Source organism: Rhinopithecus roxellana, chromosome 12 (assembly GCF_007565055.1).
Source record: "Rhinopithecus roxellana isolate Shanxi Qingling chromosome 12, ASM756505v1, whole genome shotgun sequence".
Taxonomy (NCBI): Eukaryota; Metazoa; Chordata; class Mammalia; order Primates; family Cercopithecidae; genus Rhinopithecus; species Rhinopithecus roxellana.
In genome coordinates this window covers 41,705,262-41,725,912 of record NC_044560.1, presented here as the reverse complement: position 1 = coordinate 41,725,912, position 20,651 = coordinate 41,705,262, and the positions used below count along the sequence as shown (strand labels likewise).

The window sequence follows — 20,651 nt, the reverse complement described above, 5'->3', positions numbered from 1 at the left end:
TAGTTATTTTAATAGCTGCAATGCTGATAAATCTGATAAATTTAACAACTATTATTGATAAGAACTGTAATAAAACTACATAGAGATAATACTTTCTTAATGTGAGAAAGAATATTGGCCAGGTGCACACACACGTGCGGTGGCTCATGCCTGTAATCCCAGCATTTTGGAAGGCTGAGGCAGGTGGATCACCTGAGGTCAGGAGTTTAAGACCAGTGTGGCCAACACTGTGAAACTCGTCTCTACTAAAAATCCAAAATAAGCCAGGCATGGTGGTGCACACCTGTAGTCCCAGCTACTCGGGAAGCTGCGGGGGGAGAATTGCTGGAATCTGGGAGGCAAAGGTGGCAGTGCACTGAGATCATGCCACTGCACTCAAGCCTGAGGGACAGAGTGAGACTCTGTCTCAAAAAAAAAAAAAAAAAAAAAAAGAATATTTAAACATAATTTAAAAAATTATATATATGTAAAAGTAACAGTCAACATCATCGTTAATGGTAATATATTAGTCTATGACATGGCAACAGTAACATCTATCACCACAATTATTTATAAATTTTTAGGGAGTGCCCAGTAATGCAACAGGAAAAGATAATAAAAGTAGTGAAGACTGGGGAATTCTGATTCAACATAGCTGAGTAATCCTCTATCAGACCTACCTTCCCACAGATAAAAACCATAGACTCTAGACAAAATGCTCTAGATAAAATACACACACACACATGCACACACACATGCATGCACACACATTACCTTTTGCTCCCCAGAGCAAAATTATCTTTATGGTAGTGTCTGCAAAAAAGGCTACCAGGCCAACTGCCTACTCTTTGCCCTCAAATCCTAAAGTAAGGTGGTTGAGAAATCTGCCATATACACAGAACAGTTAGGTTTTCATTCTGGGGATAGACTTACTTGTAAAATTAATGGTAGCTTCCTGGAAAAATTAACCCCATCTTCATTCTAAAATATCACAAATAAAAATGTACCAATGTCTTATTCTATTTAAGCTGCTATAATAAAATCTCTTAAACAGGGTAATAGAAATAATAGAAATTTACTTCTCACAATTCTTAGCCTAGGAAGTCCAAGATCAAGTCATCAGCAAATTTGGTATTTAGTAAGGGCTCACTCTCGGATTTACGGGTGGTGCCTTATTGTGTGTCCTCACATGGTAGAAGGGGCAAACAGCTCCCTAGAATCTCTTTTATAAGGTCACTAATCCCATTCGTGAGGGCTCTGCCCCATGACCTAATCACCTCCTAAAGGCATCACTCCGTAATAGCATCACATTGGCTATTAAGTTTCAACATATGAATTTTGGGGGTACACATTCAGACCATAGCAACCGCATATGATAAAAATCAGCAATATCGAAGATACATATAACAACCTTAAAGGAAATGTAATTTAAGAAACAGAAAAGAACCTAAGAAAACTAACTCTAACATCTTCAGAAAACTTTGAGAACAAATGTGACAGGATTCAATGGGGGGAAAGAAGGACCACTACCAAGAAAAAGAAACACTGGAAATGTAAAATATGATTACTAAACAAAAATGCAATAAAAGGGCTGGAAGAAAAAGTCAACGAAATTTCCCATAATAAAGAGCAACATTTTAGCTGGGCATAGTGGCTCATACCTCTAATCCCAGCACTTTGGGAAGCAGAGGCAGGTGGATAGTTTGAGCTCAGGCATTCGAGACCAGTTTGGGCAACATGGCAAAACCCCATCTTTACAAAAAATACAAAAATTAGCCAAGCATGGTAGCACACACCTGTGGTCCCAGCTACTTAGGAGGCTGAAGTGAGAGGATTGCTTGAGCCCAGCAGGAGGTAGAGGCCGCAGTGAGGTGTGATCGTGCCACTGTACTCCAGCCTGGGCAACAGAGAAAGACCCTATCTCAAAAAAAAGGGCAAAGTGTCAAAGAGACAAAACAAAGAAAAGCAATGTAGAAAATCAATCCAAAGGGTCTAATATCTGATGGTTAGAAAGCAGAGAAAATAGTAGAGATGAAATTGGCAAAGACATAAAATACATTTTTTAGAACTAAAGAAAGACATTTAGCTTTAGAGTGGGGTTCACTGAGCACTGAACAGAATAAAGTAAAACTACCACACCCAGGCACATCCTTGAGACATTTCTTTCTTTCTTTTTTTTTTTTTTTTTTTTGAGATGGAGTCTCACTCTGTTCCTGGAGCACAGTGGTGTGATCTCAGCTCACTGCAACCCCCGCCTCCTGGGTTCAAGAGATTCTCCTGCCTCAGCCTCCTGAGTAGCTGAGATTACAGGTTTGTGCCACCACACCCAGCTAATTTTTGTATTTTAGTAGAGATGAGATTTTGCCATGTTGGCCAGGCTGCCTTGAGACATTTCAGCACAATGTTGATAAAGTTTCTAAAAAGTTTCCAGAAAAAAATAATGTCATGAAGTTCGAGAACTTTTCATAGCAACACAAAACTATATAGGACAGTAGAACAATGTCTGCAAAGGCCAGGAAAAAAAATGATTTTGAACCTCTAAGTCTACACAGTCAAATTATCAATCAAGTATATTTGAAAAATAAACACACTCTCAAATATCCATGCAACATTTCTAGAGAAGTTTCTTGAAGATATATTCTAGGAAGAAAATTGAGAGGATGGCAGATAGGAGACAGGGCTAATGTGCAGCTTCCATTTGGATGGACAGAACAGCATGTGGAGACACACCACCCACTTTTGCTTCAAGAACCACTGAGAGGTGAAGTCAGCTGGACTTAACTGGGTTGAGTGGGGACTTGGAGGACTTTTCTGTCTAGCTAGAGGATTGTAAATGCACCAATCAGCACTCTGTGCCTAGCTAAAGGATTGTAAATGCACCAATCAGCACTCTGTAAAATGGACCAATCAGCAGGACATGGGTGGGGACAAATAAGGGAATAAAAGCTGACTATCCCAGCCAGCAGCTGCAACCCGCTCAGGTCCCCTTCCATGCTGTGGAAGCTTTGTTCTTTCACCCTTCACAATAAATCTTGCTGCTGCTCACTCTTTGAGTCTGTGCCACCTTTAAGAGCTGTAACACTCACCGCGAAGGTCTGCAGCTTCATTCTTAAAGTCAACGAGACCAAGAACCCACCAGAAGGAACAAACTCTGTACACATCTTGGCGACCACAAAGGGACTATTGCCAAGTGGTGAGTACCATCAGACTGCTTTTGTTTGCTATTCTGTCCTATTTTTCCTTAGAATTCAGGGGCTAAACACCAGGCACCTGTCGACCAGTTAAAAGCCACTAGTGTGGACGCCAGACTAAAGACACGGGTGTCAGACTTTCTGGGAAAGGGCTCTCTAACAACCCCCGACTCTTTGGAGTTTGGGGTTGTTGGTTTGCCTGGAACCAGTTTCCGCTTTTCCTGTATTTCTGGGCTGAGCCGAGGGTCGACAGAGAGGAAAGCCATTCAGCTCCAGTGTCCCGAGAAAAAGTTGGTTGACCCTGTAGCCATGAGAGGAACTCTCAAAGTCACGTCACCCAAGCAAGACTCCCCCATCTATCCTATCTATCCTGACCCTTGCCTCCTGGGTCCTAATGCCTGTCAGAAAAACTTCCTCTCACCTGTCTTCTCTGAGGCTAGTCCTGCTTCTAAAAACCACTCCCTGTCTCTGGTGCTTTTCTAGTTTCTTCTATGAGAATGATTTCTAGTATAAACTTCAGGACTCTGTTCCCTTCTTTAGGTACTTGGGCTCACCAATCAGAAAGACATAATTTTTGCCTGAAGCCCTGCTGTTGGGGGGGACTATCTGGAATTTTAGGATCCCTCCTCAGACTAGCAGGCCTAACAAAAGCTATTCCTGAAGCTAGGATATGGAGTGCCTCAGAAATGATATCTTTCCTATTCATATGATGAGAAGTGAGGACAAAAGGCATCACTCTTCCTTGACATCCCTTCCCTCCCTCAGGGTATGGCCCTCCACTTCATTTTTGGGGCATAACATCCTTACAGGACAGGGGTAAGCTCCCAATACTAACAAGAGAATGCTTAGGACTCTAAAAGGTTTTTGAGAATGCATTGGTAAGGGCCACTAAATCCGAACTTCCTCAGTCCTCTTTGTAGTCTAAGAGGAAAATTAGGGTTTCTGCTGCTGCGTTGGTGAGCACAACTATTCTGATCAGCAGGGTCCAGGGACCGTTGCGGGTTCTTGGGTGGGGGCGGGTGGGGTGGGGGATGGTGGGGAATAAACAAACCAAAACCGTGGGCAGTTTTTTCTTTCAGATGAGAAACACTCAGGCATCAACAGGCTCACCCTTGAAATGTATCCTAAGCCATTGGGAACAATTTGATCAACAAACCCTGAAAAAGAAGTGGCTTATTTTTTTCTGCACTGTGACATGGCCCCAATATTCTCTCTCTGATGGTGAAAATGGCCACCTGAGGGAAGTGTAAATTACAATACTATTCTGCAGCTTGACCTTTTCTGTAAGAGGGAAGGCAAATGGAGGGAAATACCTTATGTCCCAGCTTTCTTTTCATTGAAGGAGAATCCACAACTATGCAAAACTTGCAATTTACATCCCACAAGAGGACCTCTCAGTTTACCCCCATATCCTAGCCTCCCTATAGCTCCCCTTCCTATTAATGATAAGCCTCCTCTAATCACCCCTGCCCAGAAGGAAACAAGCAAAGAAATCTCCAAAGGACCACAAACCCCCCCATGCTATCGGTTATGTCCCCTTCAAGCTGTAGGGGGAGGGGAATTTGGCCCAACCCAGGTACATGTCCCCTTCTCCCTCTCTGATTTAAAGCAGATCAAGGCAGACCTGGGGAAGTTTTCAGGTGATCCTGATAGGTATACAGATGCCCTACAGGGTCTAGGGCAAACCTTCGATCTCACTTGGAGAGATATTATGCTGGTGTTAGATCAAACCCTGGCCTTTAATGAAAAGAATGCAGCTTTAGCTGCAGCCTGAGAGTTTGGAGATACCTGGTATCTTAGTCAAGTAAATGATAGAATGACAGCCAAAGAAAGGGACAAATTTCCTACCAGTCAGCAAGCCACCCCCAGTATGGATCCCCACTGGGACCTCAACTCAAATCATGGGGACTGGAGTCGCAAACATCTGTTGACCTGTGTTCTAGAAGGACTAAGGAGAATTAGGGAAAAGCCCATGAATTATTAAATGATATCCACCATAACTCAAGGAAAGGAAGAAAATCCTTCTGCCTTCCTTGAGTGGTTATGAGAGGCCTTAAGAAAATATACTCCCCTGTTACCCAACTCACTCGAGGGTCAATTGATCCTAAAAGATAAGTTTACTAACCAATCAGCTGCAGATATCAGGAGAAAGCTCCAAAAGTGAGCCCTGGGTCCTGAACAAAATCTGAAGGCATTATTAAACCTGGCAACCTCAGTGTTCTATAATAGGGACCAAGAGGAACAGGCCAAAAAGGAAAAGTGAGATCAGAGAAAGGCCACAGCCTTAGTCATGGCCCTCAGACAAACAAACCTTGGTGGTTCGGAGCAGACAGAAAATGGAGCAGGCCAATCACCTGGTAAGGCTTGTTACCAGTGTGGTTTGCAAGGACACCTTAAAAAAGATTATCCAACAAGAAACAAGCTGCCCCCTCACCCATGTCCACTATGCCGAGGCAATCACTGGAAGGTGCACTGCCCCAGAGGACAAATATTCTCTGGGCCATAAGCCCCCAACCAGATGATCCAACAACAGGACTGAGGGTGCCTGGGGCAAGCGCCAGCTCATGTCATCACCCTCACTGAGCCCCAGCTATGGCTAACCATTGAGGGCCAAGAAATTGACTTCCTCCTAGACACTGGCGCAGCTTTCTCAGTGTTAATCTCCTGTCCTGGACAGCTGTCTCTAAGGTCCAATCCTGGGACAGCCTGTAACCAGGTATTTCTCCCACCTCCTCATTGTAATTGGGAGACTTTGCTCTTTTCACATACCTTTCTTGTTATGCCTGAAAGTCACACACCCTTAGTAGGGAAGGACATTTTAGCCAAAGCTGGAGCTATTATCTACATGAATATGGGGAACAAGTTACCCATTTGTTGTCCTCTGTTTGAGGAGGGAATAACCCTGAAGTATGGGCATTGGTAGGACAATTCGGAAGGGCAAAAAATACCTGCCCAGTGCAAATTAGGCTAAGAGACTCCACTACTTTTCCTTATCAAAGGCAATATCCCTTAAGGTCTGAAGCTCATAAAGGGTTACAGGATATTGTTAGACATTTAAAAGCTCAAGACTTAGTAAGAAAATGCAGCAGTCCCTGCAACACCCCAATTCTAGGAGTACAAAAACTGAATGGTCGGTGGAGACTAGTGCAAGATCTTAGACTCATCAGTGAGGAGGTAATTCCTCTATATCCAGTTGTACCCAACCCTCATACCCTGCTCTCTCAAATACCAGAGGAAGTAGAATGGTTCACTATTCTGGACCTCAAGGATGCCTTCTTCTGCAGTCCCCTGCACTCTGACTCCCAGTTTCTCTTTGCCTTTGAGGATCCCACAGACCACATATCCCAACTTATGTGGACAGTCTTGCCTCAAGGGTTTAGGAATAGCCCTCATTTGTTTGGTCAGTCACTGACCCAAGACCTAGGCCACTTCTCAAGTCCAGGCACCCTGGTCCTTCAGTATGTGGATGATTTACTTTTGGCTACCAGTTTGGAAGTCTCGTGCCAGCAGGCTACTCTAGATCTCCTGAACTTTCTAGCTAATCAAGGATACAAGGCATCTATATTGAAGGCCCAGCTCTGCCTACAACAAGTCAAATATCTAGGCCTAATCTTAGTCAAAGGAACCAGGACCCCAGCAAGGAAGGAATACAGCCCATACTGGCTTTTCATCACCCTAAGACATTTAAACAGTTGTGGGCGTTCCTTGGAATCACCGGCTTTTGCCAACTATGGATCCCCAGACATAGAGAGATAGCCTGTTATGTCCAGACCGTTTATTCCCCGAAGAAGACCACCAGAGTCCAGAGTCAAAGCCAAGCGGCAAGGATCTTTAATGCAAGTTCGAACTTGGTCCCTCCGTTCTACAACATACAAGAGGGCCCCGAACAATGCATGTGCTAGCTTTTTACAGCCTGATGAAAACAGGATATGTAAGGTTACAAGGGAATTCTTCTTGGTTACAGCATTACAATTGGTTAACGTATTAAGTTATACTTTTAGCAGCTTTCTTATTGGTTCCTGCGCTTTTACAAACGGTTGTAACCTTATCGGAGATTCTCCAGGTGTTGTTTTTCTTTGAGATATATGGAGGAATGTGTTTGTGTCGGGCCCAGGAAGTGGAGGCATATGGGGGGATGTGATGTGTCGGGCTCAAGGCTGTGATATAGGGAGGAATGTGTTCGTTCAGCCAGGCCCCTCTATACTCTAATCAAGGAGACCCAGAGGGCAAACACTCATCTAGTAGAATGGGAACCAGAGGCAGAAACAGCCTTCAGAACCTTAAAAGAGGCCCTAGTACAAACTCCAGCTTTAAGCCTTCCCACAGGACAAAATATCTCTTTATACATCATGGAGAGTGCAGGAATAGCTCTTGGAGTCCTTACTTAGACTTGTGGGACAGCCCCACAACCAGTGGCATACCTAAGCAAGGAAATTGACGTAGTAGCCAAAGGCTGGCCTCACTGTTTACGGGTAGTTGCAGCAGTGGCCATCTTAGTATCAGAGGCTATCAAAATAATACAAGGAAAGGATCTCACTGTCTGGACCACTCATGATGTAAATGGCATACTAGGTGCCAAAGGAAGTTTACGGCTATCAGACAATCCCCTGCTTAGATACCAGGCACTACTCCTTGGGGGACCAGTGCTTCAAATACGTACATGTGCAGCCCTCAACCCTGCCACTTTTCTCCCAGAGGACAGGGAACCAATTGAGCATGACTGCCAACAAATTATAGTTCAGACTTATGCTACCCGAGATGATCTCTTAGAAATCCCCTTAGCTAATCCTGACCTTAACCTATATACGGATGGAAGTTCATTTGTGGAGAATGGGATACGAAGGGCAGGTTATGCAATAGGTTGTGATGTAACAGTACCAGAAAGTAAGCCTCTTTCCCCCAGTGCCCAGTTAGCAGAACTAGTGGCACTTACCCAAGCCTTAGAAATGGCAAAGAGAAAATGAATAAATATGTATACAGATAGCAAGTATGCTTATCTAATCCTACATGCCCATGCTACAATATGGAAAGAAAGGGAGTTCCTAACCTCTGGGGAAATCCCCATTAAATACCACAAGGAAACCATGGAGTTATTGCATGCAGTGCAAAAACCCAAGGAGGTGGCAGTCTTACACTGCTGAAGCCATCAAAAAGTGGCTGGCAGAGGCTGGGAGAGACCAGCAGAGAAAGAAAGAGAGAAAGAGACAGAAAATCAAAGAGAAAGAAAGAGAGAGACAGAAAGTCAAAGAAAGAGAGAGAGAGAGAGAGAAAGAGAGAGAGAGAAAGAAAGAAAGAAAGAAAGAAAGAAAGAAAGAAAGAAAGAAAGAAAGAAAGAGAAAGAAAGAAAGAAAGAGAAAGAAAGAAAGAGAGAGAGAGAGAGAGAAGTGGTAAAGAAAAAAGAGTGTACCCTATTCCTTTAAAAGCCAGGGTAAATTTAAAACCTATAATTGATAATTGAAGGTCTTCTCTGTGATCCTGTAACACTCCAATACCACCTTGTTGTCAGTGTAAACAAGGCATAGCCCAAAAGCACTGAGGCCACTGACATCCATAGCTTTCCTATCAAAAATCCTTAACCCTGCAGGTTTCCCAGCAGGGGATCTAAATCTTAATTAATTACCACACAAAGGTCTGACCAGATCTAGGAGGAACTCCCTTCAGGACAGGGAGATGGTTCCTCCCAGGTGATTAAGGGAAAAAGACATAATGGGTATTCAGTAAGTGATAAGGAAACTCCTGTAGAAACAGAGTTAGGAAAATTGCCTAATAACTGATCTGCTCAAACGTGGGAGCTGTTTGCACTCTGCCAAACCTTAAAGTACTTACAGAATCAGGAAGGAGTCATCTATACCAATTCTAAGTTAATATGGACTGAAGGAGGTCTTATTAATAGCAAAGAATAATTAAAATCCCAAACGTACAAGGTTTTCAACAAAAGTAAAGCTTGCTAAAAGTTAACAGTGTAACATAGATTATCCTAACTTCTACTCTTGTGGAAATCAGAGGCTATCAGTGCCCCTCAAAGCTCCCAGCACTTTGGGAGGCTGAGGCAGGCAGAAAACCTGAGGTCAGGAGTTCAAGATCAGCCTGGCCAACATCCTGAAACCCCGTTTCTCTACTAAAAATATGAAAATTAGCCAGGTGTGGTGACTCATGCCTATAATCTCAGCTACTCGGGAGGCTGAGGCAGGAGAATCACTTGAACCTGGGAGGCGGAGGTTGCAGTGAGCTGAGATCACACCACTGCACTCCAGCCTGGGTGACAGAGTGAGACTGTGTCTGAAAAAAAGAAAAAAAAAAGTAGGGGCCAGTTACGGTGGCTCACCCGTGTAATCCCAGCACTTTGGGAGGCCGAGGCAGGTGGATCACGAGGTCAGGAGATCAAGACCATCCTGGCTATCACAGTGAAACCCCATCTCTACTAAAAATACAAAAATTAGACGGGTGTGGTGGCGGGCACCTGTAATCGCAGCTACTCAGGAAACTGAGGCAGGAGAATGGTGTGAACCTGGGAGGCAGAGCTTGCAGTGAGCAGAGATCATGCCACCGCACTCCAGACTGGGCGACAGAGCAAGACTACGTCTAAAAAAAAAAAAAAAAAAAAAAATCAGTAAGGAGGAAGTCAAACTGTCACTGTTTGCTGATATGATTGTATACCTAGAAAACCCTAAAGACTCATCCAAAAATCTCCTAGATTTGATAAATGAATTCAGTAAAGTTTCAAGACACACAATCAATGTACACAAATCAGTAGCACTGCTATACACCAACAACAACCAAGCTGAGAATCAGATCAAGAATGCAATCCCTTCTTTAAGAGTTTCAAATAAATAAAATAAAAATCATAGGAATATACCTAACGAAGGAGGTAAAAGATCTCTACAAGGAAAACTACAAAAGAGTGCTGAAATAAATCACAGATAACACAAATGGAAACACATTCCATACTCATGAATGGGTAGAATCAATATCGTGAAAATGACCATACTGCCAAAAGCAATCTACAGATTCAATGCAATTCCCATAAAAATACCACCATCATTCTTCACAGAACTAGAAGAAACAATCCTAAAATTCATATGGAAACAAAAAAGAGCCTCTTTAGCCAAAGAAAGACTAAACAAAAAGAACATTATCTGACTTTAAACTCTGCTGCAAGGCTATAGTTACCAAAACAGCATGGTACTGGTATAAAAATACGCATGTAGACCAATGGAACAGAATAAAGAACCCAGAAATAAAGCCAAATACTTACAGCCAACTGATCTTCAACAAATCAAACAAAAACATAAGGTGGGGAAAGGACACCCTATTCAACAAATGGTGCAGGGATAATTGGCAAGCCACATGTAGAAAAATGAAACTGGATCCTCACCTCTCACCTTATAAAAAATCAACTCAAGATAAATCAAAGGCTTAAATCTTTTTCTTTTTCTGGAGACAAAGTCTTGCTCTGTTGCTAGGCTGGAATGCAATGACGCAATCCTGGTTCACTGCAAGCTCTGCCTCCTAGATTCAAGCAATTCTTGTGCCTCAGCCACTTAAGTAGTTGGGATTACAGGCACACACCACCATGCCTGACTAATTTTTGTATTTTTAGTAGAGATGGGGGTTTTTGCCATATTGGCCAGGCTGATCTCAAACTCCCTGCCTCAGGTGACCCACCTCGGCCTCCCAGAGCACTGGGTTTATAGGCATGAGCCACCATGCCCAGCTCAAAGACTTAAATATAAGACCTGAAACCATAAAAATTTTAGAAGACAACATCTGAAAAACTCTTCTAGACATTGGCTTAAGCAGAGTTAATGACCAAAAATCCAAAAGCAAATGCAACAGAAATGAAAATAGATGGGACCTAATTAAACTAAAAAGCTTCCAAACAGTGAAAGAAATATTCAGCAAACAGACAACCCATAGATTGAGAGAAAATCTTTGCAATCTATACATCCAACAATACTATCCAGAAATTACAAGGAGCTCAAACATATCAGCAAGAAAATACAATTCCAGGCTGGGCATAGTGGCTCATGCTTGTAATCCCAGCACTTTGGGAGGCTGAGGTGGGCAGATCACCTGAGGTCAGGAGTTCAAGACAGCCTGGCCAATGTGGTGAAACGCTGTCTCTACTAAAAATACAAAAATTAGCTGGGCATGGTGGTGCATGCCTGTAATCCCAGCTACTCAGGAAGCTGAGGCAGGAGAATCACTTGAACCCAGGAGGTAGAGGTTGCAGTAAGCCGAGATCATGCCACTTCACTCCAGCCTGGTGACAGAACGAGACTCTGTGTCAAACAAACAACAAAAAACAACAAACAATCCCATCAAAAAGTGGGCAAAGGATATGAATAATTTTCAAAATAAGATATACAAATGAAAAAGTGCTCAACATCACTAATTATCAGGGAAATGCAAATTGAAACCACCATGAGATACTGACTTATTCCTGCAAGAATGGTCATAATTTAAAAATTAAAAAAAAAAAAAAATAGACCTTGGCATGGATGTGGTAAAAAGGCAACACTTTTACACTGTTGGTGGGAATGTAAACTAGTATAACCACTATGGAAAACAGCATGAAAATACCTTCAAGAATTAAAAGTAAAGCTACTATTTCCTCCAGCAATCCCACTACTGGATATATACCTAGAGAAAAAGAAGTCATTATATGAAACAGACACTTGCACACGCATGTTTATAGCAGCACAATTTGCAACTGCAAAAATATGGAACCAGCTTAAATGCCTGTCAACCAACAAGTGGATAAAGAACATGCAATGTATTTATATACCATGTAATGCTACTCAGTCATAACAAAGAATGAAATAATGGCATTTACAGCAACCTGGATGGAGTTAGAGACCATTATTCTAAGTGAAGTAACTCAGGAATAGAAAACCAAATATCACATGTTCTCACTTACAAGTGGGAGCTAAGCTATGAAGATGCAAAGACATAAGAATGATACAATGGACTTTGGGGACTCTGGGGAAAGGTGGGAGCGGGGATGAGGGACAAAAGACTACACACTGGGTACACACAGCTCAGGTGATCAGTGCACCAAAATCTCAGAAATCACCACTAAAGAACTTATTCATGTAGGCCGGGCGTGGTGGCTCAAGCCTGTAATCCCAGCACTTTGGGAGGCCGAGACGGGCGTATCACGAGGTCAGGAGATCGAGACCATCCTGGCTAACACGGTGAAACCCCGTCTCTACTAAAAATACAAAAAAGAAACCAGCCGGGCGAGGTGGCGGGCGCCTGTAGTCCCAGCTACTCGGGAGGCTGAGGCAGGAGAATGGCGTAAACCCGGGAGGTGGAGCTTGCAGTGAGCTGAGATCTGGCCACTGCACTCCAGTCCGGGCGACAGAGCGAGACTCCGCCTCAAAAAAAAAAAAAAAAAAAAAAAAAAAAGAACTTATTCATGTAACCAAAACCACCTGTTACCCCAAAACTATGGACATAAAATTTTAAAAATAAATAAAATATAGTCTAGGAAAATAAAGATGAAATCCAAAAAGAAATAAGAAGGCTGGGTGCGGTGGTTCACGCCTGTAATCCCAGCACTTTGGAAGGCAGAGGCGGGCGGATCACCAGGTCAGCAGATCGAGACCATCCTGGCTAACATGGTGAAACCCCATCTCTACTAAAAATACCAAAAAAATTTAGCCGGGCTTGGTGGCGGATGCCTGTAGTCCCAGGAGAATGGTGTGAACGTGGGAGGCGGAGCTTGCAGTGAGCCGAGATTGTGCCACTGCACTCCAGGCTGGGCAACAGAGGAGGACTCCATCTCAAAAAAAAAAAAAAAAAGAAAGAAGAAGATATTGGATACTAGAATCTGAGGAACTGAGCCAAGGAATGGAATGACAACGTAAAAGGAGACTTACAGTAACAGGTCAAATTTAGAACAAAAAGTCACTGGGTTTCAGGAACAATTCCTTCAAGAAGAGTGGAATGGAAGAGAGCATGAGTAAAAAACTTGATCATTTTCACATATAAGAAAGTTACATGCTTCTTTTTTGGAGGCTGCAGATCTCGGTGACAATAAGCATGAATCAAACTGCTGGGTTCTTCCTGGTTCCTATACAGTAATCTCAGGCAATTTGCTTATCTTCCTTGTGCCTCTTTTTTCTCAGGGATAATAGTATTTATGTCATTGGGTTGTTGAGGATGTAATTTTTCTTTGAACAGTGCTTGAGGCACACATGCAATTACATGTTTGCTATTATTATCAGCATTTCCCACAAGAAAAAAGAAAGGCCATCACAAATTCCAAGAAAAAACATAAAAGTGTACTAGAAAGTTAAGGTCTAAATATGAGGGAAACTAAAACATGGCATTTTTTTAGTAATAGTGAAAAAAGAGTCCATTGTTGTTAAATTGCACCCACTGAGAAGAAACGTAATCCAAGCACATTACTTTGTTCCGTAATGATTATTACAGAGACATTACTATAACGTAAATGAAATGATTATTTATATTATCATAATAATATAAATGCTGTTAATAGTATTTTGAGTTTTAGAATTAACCTACAAACAAAACATAAAGGCTTAATCAGAGCTCAAAGCTGAATATAATAGTTGACCTAAAAAATGTAAAAGTAAATATATACTTGACCTAGGGAAGAAGTGTGGAAGAGAGTTGGAAGACAGGATAAAACTGTTAAGATCTTCATCGTATATAAAGGGGAATCAGGAGTTAGTGATTAAAAATGATGGGGAAAAAAGTTAGATATATTATTTCAAGTTGCAAAAATTAACAACAGAAGAAACAAAAAAAGTAACTATAAAAGATCCAGAAGAGGAAAGTGGAGAGAGGCAGGATGTAGAGTGGTATAAACAATCTTTGTTATTGATTTTCAGTAGATAATGTTTAAAGTTGATAAATTAAAATCAGCAGTAGAAACTCATTCTTTAGAAATATGGAGTTAATCTTATAAGGTACTGAAACCCAAAAACATTAAACGTGGTTGCCTCTGAAAAGAGGAAATTAGAAAAGGAAGCAGAGAATGAAAGGGCTGTGTGTTCTTATTAGTGTTTCTCTACTATTTGTTTCTAAAATATCACATGGATATTTTTATTTTTAAAAAACTAAAATTTTACAATTTTTACATAAGAGGCTAGTAAATGTATTATGATGAGTAACCTGACTGTGATGTTATGTTGTAATATATATCTTGGGAGACTTTTATTAACCATGAACCTAAATAAAACATGAAATTAAATAAACCATGTAGATGAAGATAAAACTGATAATCCTTTTAATATTTTTAGAATATAAAATGTAGGAATATGCAACAAAATTTGTTATTAATTATGGCCCTAAGTCTGTATTTCTCCCTATTTCTTTATATATTATATATATATGTATATATAAAATACAAAAATTAATACCTAAGAGACTCTCTAAAGTGACTTTCCCTTGCTAATTCTCTGGTTTAATTTATCTCCATAGTTTCCTAGATAAAAACTACTGAATGATGTCCAAGGCACTCTCAATGCTCAAAGCTAGTCACTCTAGCATGCCCATGAACTTCTGCTCAGTGATTATCAAGAGTCAGTAGTGTTGGTTCCAAACCTATTTGTGGTAGTTGCTGTTGCAATTATGTAATTTGATTAACCACCATACATAGCATGCTCAAAACAAGCAAAACAAGGTTTTGGTTACACATTAAAAGATTAACAAATGGATATATATTTTTATTTGATAAATTTGAATGTTTAAGTTATACATGTATGATTTTTATGATGCTCTGTCTTAACTGACTTTATAAGTGCTAGTCATTATCATATTCAATAATCTCTACTGTATTGAAATATCTCCAACAAAGAATATATTATCTTCTCTAATGTCTCCATACATAAAGTTTTACGTAATATCAAAGAGGAAATCAGTTTAACATTTGATCATTTTGAATCCTAAAATTCACTTGAATTTGGGATTTGTAGGAGTATATATAAAATTATTAGGACTAATTTGGATTTCTATTAAGTAATTATGGAGTATACAAATTACACCTACCTCAGTTGTATCCTTAAGATAAAGATAGGGTCTAATAGATCTTGATTTTAGATGTTCTTCTACTGGCTCTAAAGAAACAAACTCAAACATAAGTATTTCCATGCTATTAAGTTACTTCTAATTAAACCCAATCAACCATTGTCTCCACTGCAGTAAACTTTTAAGAAATGTAAATGAGTAATTTTATTTGCTTACATATGCATTGCTTGTACATGGTTAGAGCTAAATCTATTTTAGAATAATTTGCCCTAAAAGTGAATTTCTATTAACAGACTATAACTTTCAATTATTTACTATTTTTACAACTATTAACTGTTTATACAATAAAGCTATATTGTATTGGAAAATGATGGATTTCTAAATAAGATAGAATCGTATGTGTTATTCAAAAAATATTTTGGCTAATTCCTTTGAAAAGAGAAATAGAAATAGTCCCTTCTACCTGCATTTCTCTCATATTCAGCTATGAGTTTTGTTGATCTGAATTATCATCCAATGGATATCCTTAAAGTAAGTACGGTGCAGGGGTCAGGCATACAGACTTTGGACTTAGATAGCCTGGGTCCAAATTGCACCTTTTTATGTGAGTTACATAGCCATAGCCATAGGAAAGTTACTTAACATCTATGAGTCTTACTTTCCTCATTTGTTAACTGGAAACAATAGCACTTACAGAAATACTTTCAGAGTTAAATGAGATAATAGATGTAACAAATTTAATATGGAGTCTGGTAGTCATTCAATCAATAGTTATTTGTTGATCAACTGCTATAAGCCAGGCACTGATGGACTCTGGAATTGTGACTCCTGCCCAATGATGCATACATTTTAGTGGGTAATATGGAAGATTAAAAAAAAAAAAAAAAAAAACAAGATGTTGGACTGGTGAAGTGACTTATACCTATAACCCCAGCATTTTGGGAGGCCAGGCCAGGTGGATCACTGGAGCCCAGGAGTTCGAGACTAGCCTGGGCAACATGGTGAAACCCTGTCTCTGTCTCTAAAAAAAAGTATAAAAATTAGCTGAGTGTGGTGGTGTGCCTGTAGTCTCAGCTACTCAAGAGGCTGAGGTGGAAGGATTACTGAGCGCAGGGAGGTCGAAGCTGCAGTGAGCCATGATCACACCACTGCATTCCAGTCTGGGCAACAGAGTGAGACCCTGTCAGGAAAAGAAAACCAACAAAAAAACCAAGGCGTGAATAATTGAAATTTATTCTGTAACAGAAATAAACACATTTTGGTGAGGGAGAACCATAAAAGAGGTATATTGTTGATCGGGTAGTCAGAGGAGGCCTCTCTGAACAGATGACATTTAACCAAAATATGCAAATGAGCTGTAAGCAGCCAGAATAGAGTATCAGAGTGTTTAGGCAGGGGGGAAAATATATATTCCTCTCAGGAAATCTGGCAGTTGTACTGAAAAGAGGCTAATGAAGTTGCAATTTATTTATTTTGAGATGGAGTCTTGCTCTGTCACCCAGCTGGAGTGCAGTGGCACCATCTCGGTTCACTGCAGCCTCCACCTCCTGGCTTCAAGTGATTCTCATGCCTCAGCCTTCCAAGTAGCTGGGATTACAAGCGTGCACCACCACACCTGGCTAATTTTTGTATTTTTAGTAGAGATGGGGTTTCACCATGTTGGCCAGGCTGGTCTCAAACTCCTGACTTCAAGTGATTTGCCAATCTTGACTTCCCAAAGGTCTGGGATTACAGATGTGAACCATCCCACCTGGTTGAAGATGCAATTTAAATGAAGGCCAGGGAGGTAGGGAATGAGGTTGAATACACACACAAAAGTCACAATAGGCAGGTCTTTGTTTCTTTCTTCTTTTTTTTTTTTTTTAGATGGAGTTTCACTCTTGTTGCCCAGGCTAGAGTGCAATGGTGCAATCTCAGCTCACTGCAACCTCTGCCTCCCTGGTTCAAGGGACTCTCAAGTAGCTGGGATGACAGGCATGTACGATCATGCCCAGCTAATTTTGTATTTTTAGTAGAAACAGGGTTTCACCATGTTGGTCAGGCTGGTCTCAAACTCTTGACCTCAAGTGATCCACTTGCCTTGGCCTCCCAAAGTGCTGGGATTACAGCCATGAGCCACTGTGCTCAGCCAGGCCTTTGTAAGGAGTACAAGTTTCATACTAAGTACAGTGAGAAGCCACTGAAGAGGCTTTAATCAGGATCAGCCTACTTTTAAAAGATCTCTGTATGATTTAAGGAAAGAAAATGGATTAGAGATTTCTGTTACCATTATGGAAGGCCAGATAATTAGTACCAGCCCTCCTGCTGAAAACATCTTAAAAGGCTAGATGGACTATTTTTTAAAGTCTAAAGAGAATCATAGACTTAAAAGATGATAAGGGACTCCTGGTCTTAAATCTAGGAGAAGATAAGAACTCAGATAGGTAAGCCCAGTATGCCAAGCCACTTTTTCTCTGAGGGTATTTGTGATGTGAAAGTAAGATCAAGTTTTGGAAGCTTCATGGCTTGAGATATAAAAAAACAAAAAGCTGGCCAAAGGTCCAAAGTTTTGATATTTAATATGTTCTCCACTTTCCTTCCCCCACAAAAAAAACCCACACCTATTCATTTTACCTGGGATCCAAAAGGGTTACATCCTTAGGGTGAACTAGAATAGTTAAGCTTGCCACCTGGATGTTTTAGGGAAAGTGACGCCTTGAATGCTTTGGTATGTTCTGACAAGTACTGCCTCCAGATACCTGGCATAAACAGTAAAAAAAAAAAAAAAAAAAAAGGAAAAAGAAAAAAAAATCTTTTCTGGAGTAAGGTACCATCACCCTAGTTCTCAAATTGTTCCTATAGATAATTTTCCAAATAGTGTCCAGCACACATTCAAAGATAATAAGACACATAAGGAAATATGACATCATGAAAGTGAATCATAAGAAGTAAAATAACAGTGTGTATAACAAATCCTTTGAGAAATCAGGTTATGAAGCACAATAGAAAAATTATGCAATATGGGGTGATGTGGAGTCAAGAAGCCTCAGTTAAGAAGGTTGATGAGAATTATGCAATGGAATGATTGTTTGATAATGCCAGAGAAAGAGAAAAACTAAGGCAACATGAAATGTTCAAGTTCTCTGAAAACTGATAATGCTGATTCTTAGCTCACAGATTCCTAAATTTTTTTTTTTTTTTTTTTTTTTTTTTTGAGACAGAGTCTTGCTCTTGTCACCTAGGCTGGAGTGCAGTGGCATGATCTCAGCTCACTGCAACCTCTGCCTCCTGGGTTCAAGCGATTCTTCTGCCTCAGCCTCCTGAGTAGCTGGGATTACAGGCATGCACCACCACACCAGGCTAATTTTTGTACTTTTAGTAGAGATGGTGTTTTGCCATATTGGCCAGGCTGGTCTTGAACTCCTGACCTCAGGTGATCTACCCGCCTCGGCCTCCCAAAGCGCTGGGATTACAGGCGTGAGCCACTGCGCCCACTCAGCCAGATTCCTAAAATTTCTAACCTGAAAGTAGGTTTCTATTAAGCAAGCTGGTCATACTTGACTTTTAAAAAACAGTAACAAGGAAATTCTCAGTGTCGAGCTGAAAGGAAACTCAGAGATTTTCTTTCTAGAAGAAAAAAACACATAACCCTATAAACATAAAAATATATTCCTATTTTGTGAATTGTATAAATTGTCCATTCTGATATTTAATATCTCTTCTTCTTACTAAATTCTTTTTTATAGTTCATGGAAATGCTTTTGACAGAGTCATCAAATTATCAAGAACTTTTAAGACACACATCAATAAAATAAATAAAGCACCCATTAATAAACCAAAGAAGTAAATATGTTACACAAAGCATTACCTGTTGACTCACTTTCTTTATTTTTTATATTTGTTTGAACAAAGAATGGTCTTAAATTTGACTTTTCAAAATCACTCTTTCTAGGTTCAGGCTTACATTTGAAAGAGGCATGCCTGGAAGAAATAAAAATTAATTTAAATTAATGAGAAAATTTACAAAATAAATCTAATAAATAAATTTGGAGAAATGTGGTGAAGTCCTAGTTACGCAGACTTGGATGTTATGTTAATGTTATCATAGTAGAAAGTGCAAAGCATTGGACTGCTTGAATAGGAGCTGAAAATATTAGTTTTAGTCATTTAAAGTAGAGGGGGATATAATCCAGTCCCACACTGTAACTGTTGTCTATAGGCCGATGTCCCAAATTTACAGTCCGGACTCTAACCTCTTCTCTGAACTTCAGATTTACATATCCAACTGCCCACATGACTCCTGCACTTAGCTTAATTGTAAGTATCTTGAACTTAACATATTCAAAACCAAATTCTTGATTCTACCCACTTCCTGATCTTCTCCTCACCCAGGTTTCCCCATCTCCAGTCAACCAGAGGCTTAGGCCAAAAAGTCTGCAGACATCTTTTATTTCTCTTTCTCTCTTTTTCCACTCCCAACCTATCAGCAAATATTACTGTGTCTTTCTTTGAAATAGATTCCAAATCCAAACACCTCTTTCCTCATTGTTCCCATCCAAGTCCAAGATCCCTTTATTTTTCATCTGAACTGCTTCCATATGTCTCTAGCTTTCTTCTGTTTGCTTTCCCTGCTCTTACGCTTGTCCTCAACATTCTCTTCGCAATACAGCCGTAGCAACACTTGTAAAATATAAATGTGACTATCATTTCCTTCAACTGTTTCCTATCAAACTTGAGTAAAATTCAAAATGCTCCCTAATAGAAACTTTTCCCCCAGTTCTCATTTCTAAGTAGCAGAATTTCCACTGATTGCCACTCCAGGCCCCTCTCTGCATACCCCTCACCTCCACATGAACGCTGAGCAAATTGGCTCTAGCTGTTTGGTTCAGGGAAAGGAATTTAGGCTCCACTTAAGGACTTCGCTCTTTCCTCTGCCTGTAGTATTCTCCCCACACAGGGGGTTGACATGGCCTACTCCTTCATTTCAGTCTCCACTCACATTTCCACCTCAGAAAGATCTTTCCAGCCCACCCCACTTCCCCCATCTAAAATAGTAATCCCTGTTCCTCTACAGCATTCATCACTGGTTAATTTACATTATATATTCATTTATTTAATTTATTATCTGTCTCCCCACCTTATCCTAGATTGTAAACTCTGAGGGCAGATTACTTATGTGTTTTATTCACTGTGGTATTTTAGCACCTATAGCATGACTGGTACATAGCACATGTTTAATATTCATTGAATGCCTAATAGGCCGGGTGCAGTGACTAATGCCTATAATCCCAACACTTTGAGAGGCTGAGGCAGGTGGATCAACTGAGGTCAGGAGTTCGAGACCAGCCTGGCCAACATGGCGAAACCCCATCTCTAGTAAAAATACAAAAATTAGCCGGGTGTGGTGGCATGTGCCTATAGTCCCAGCTACTCAGGAGGCTGAGGCAGGAGAATTGCTTGAATCCAGAAGGCAGAGGTTGCAGTGAGCTGAGATAGTGCCAC

At 40.6% G+C, this 20,651-nt stretch overlaps 1 protein-coding gene across 2 annotated transcripts in view; it reads right to left on the bottom strand.

Moving 5' to 3' along the window:
* Window positions 1-20,651, bottom strand: part of C12H1orf141 (chromosome 12 C1orf141 homolog) — a 54,709-nt gene that overhangs the window by 13,338 nt on the left and 20,720 nt on the right. Inside the window, exons 5-6 of one of the 2 annotated variants that reach the window (XM_010357081.2) lie at window positions 19,018-19,130; window positions 15,192-15,259 (exon numbers count right to left, since the gene is read on the bottom strand). In XM_010357081.2, the coding sequence (XP_010355383.1) occupies window positions 15,192-15,259; window positions 19,018-19,130 (181 nt within the window). The remainder of the gene's footprint in view (window positions 1-15,191; window positions 15,260-19,017; window positions 19,131-20,651) is intronic. The other variant, XM_030913311.1, reaches the window with a different exon arrangement.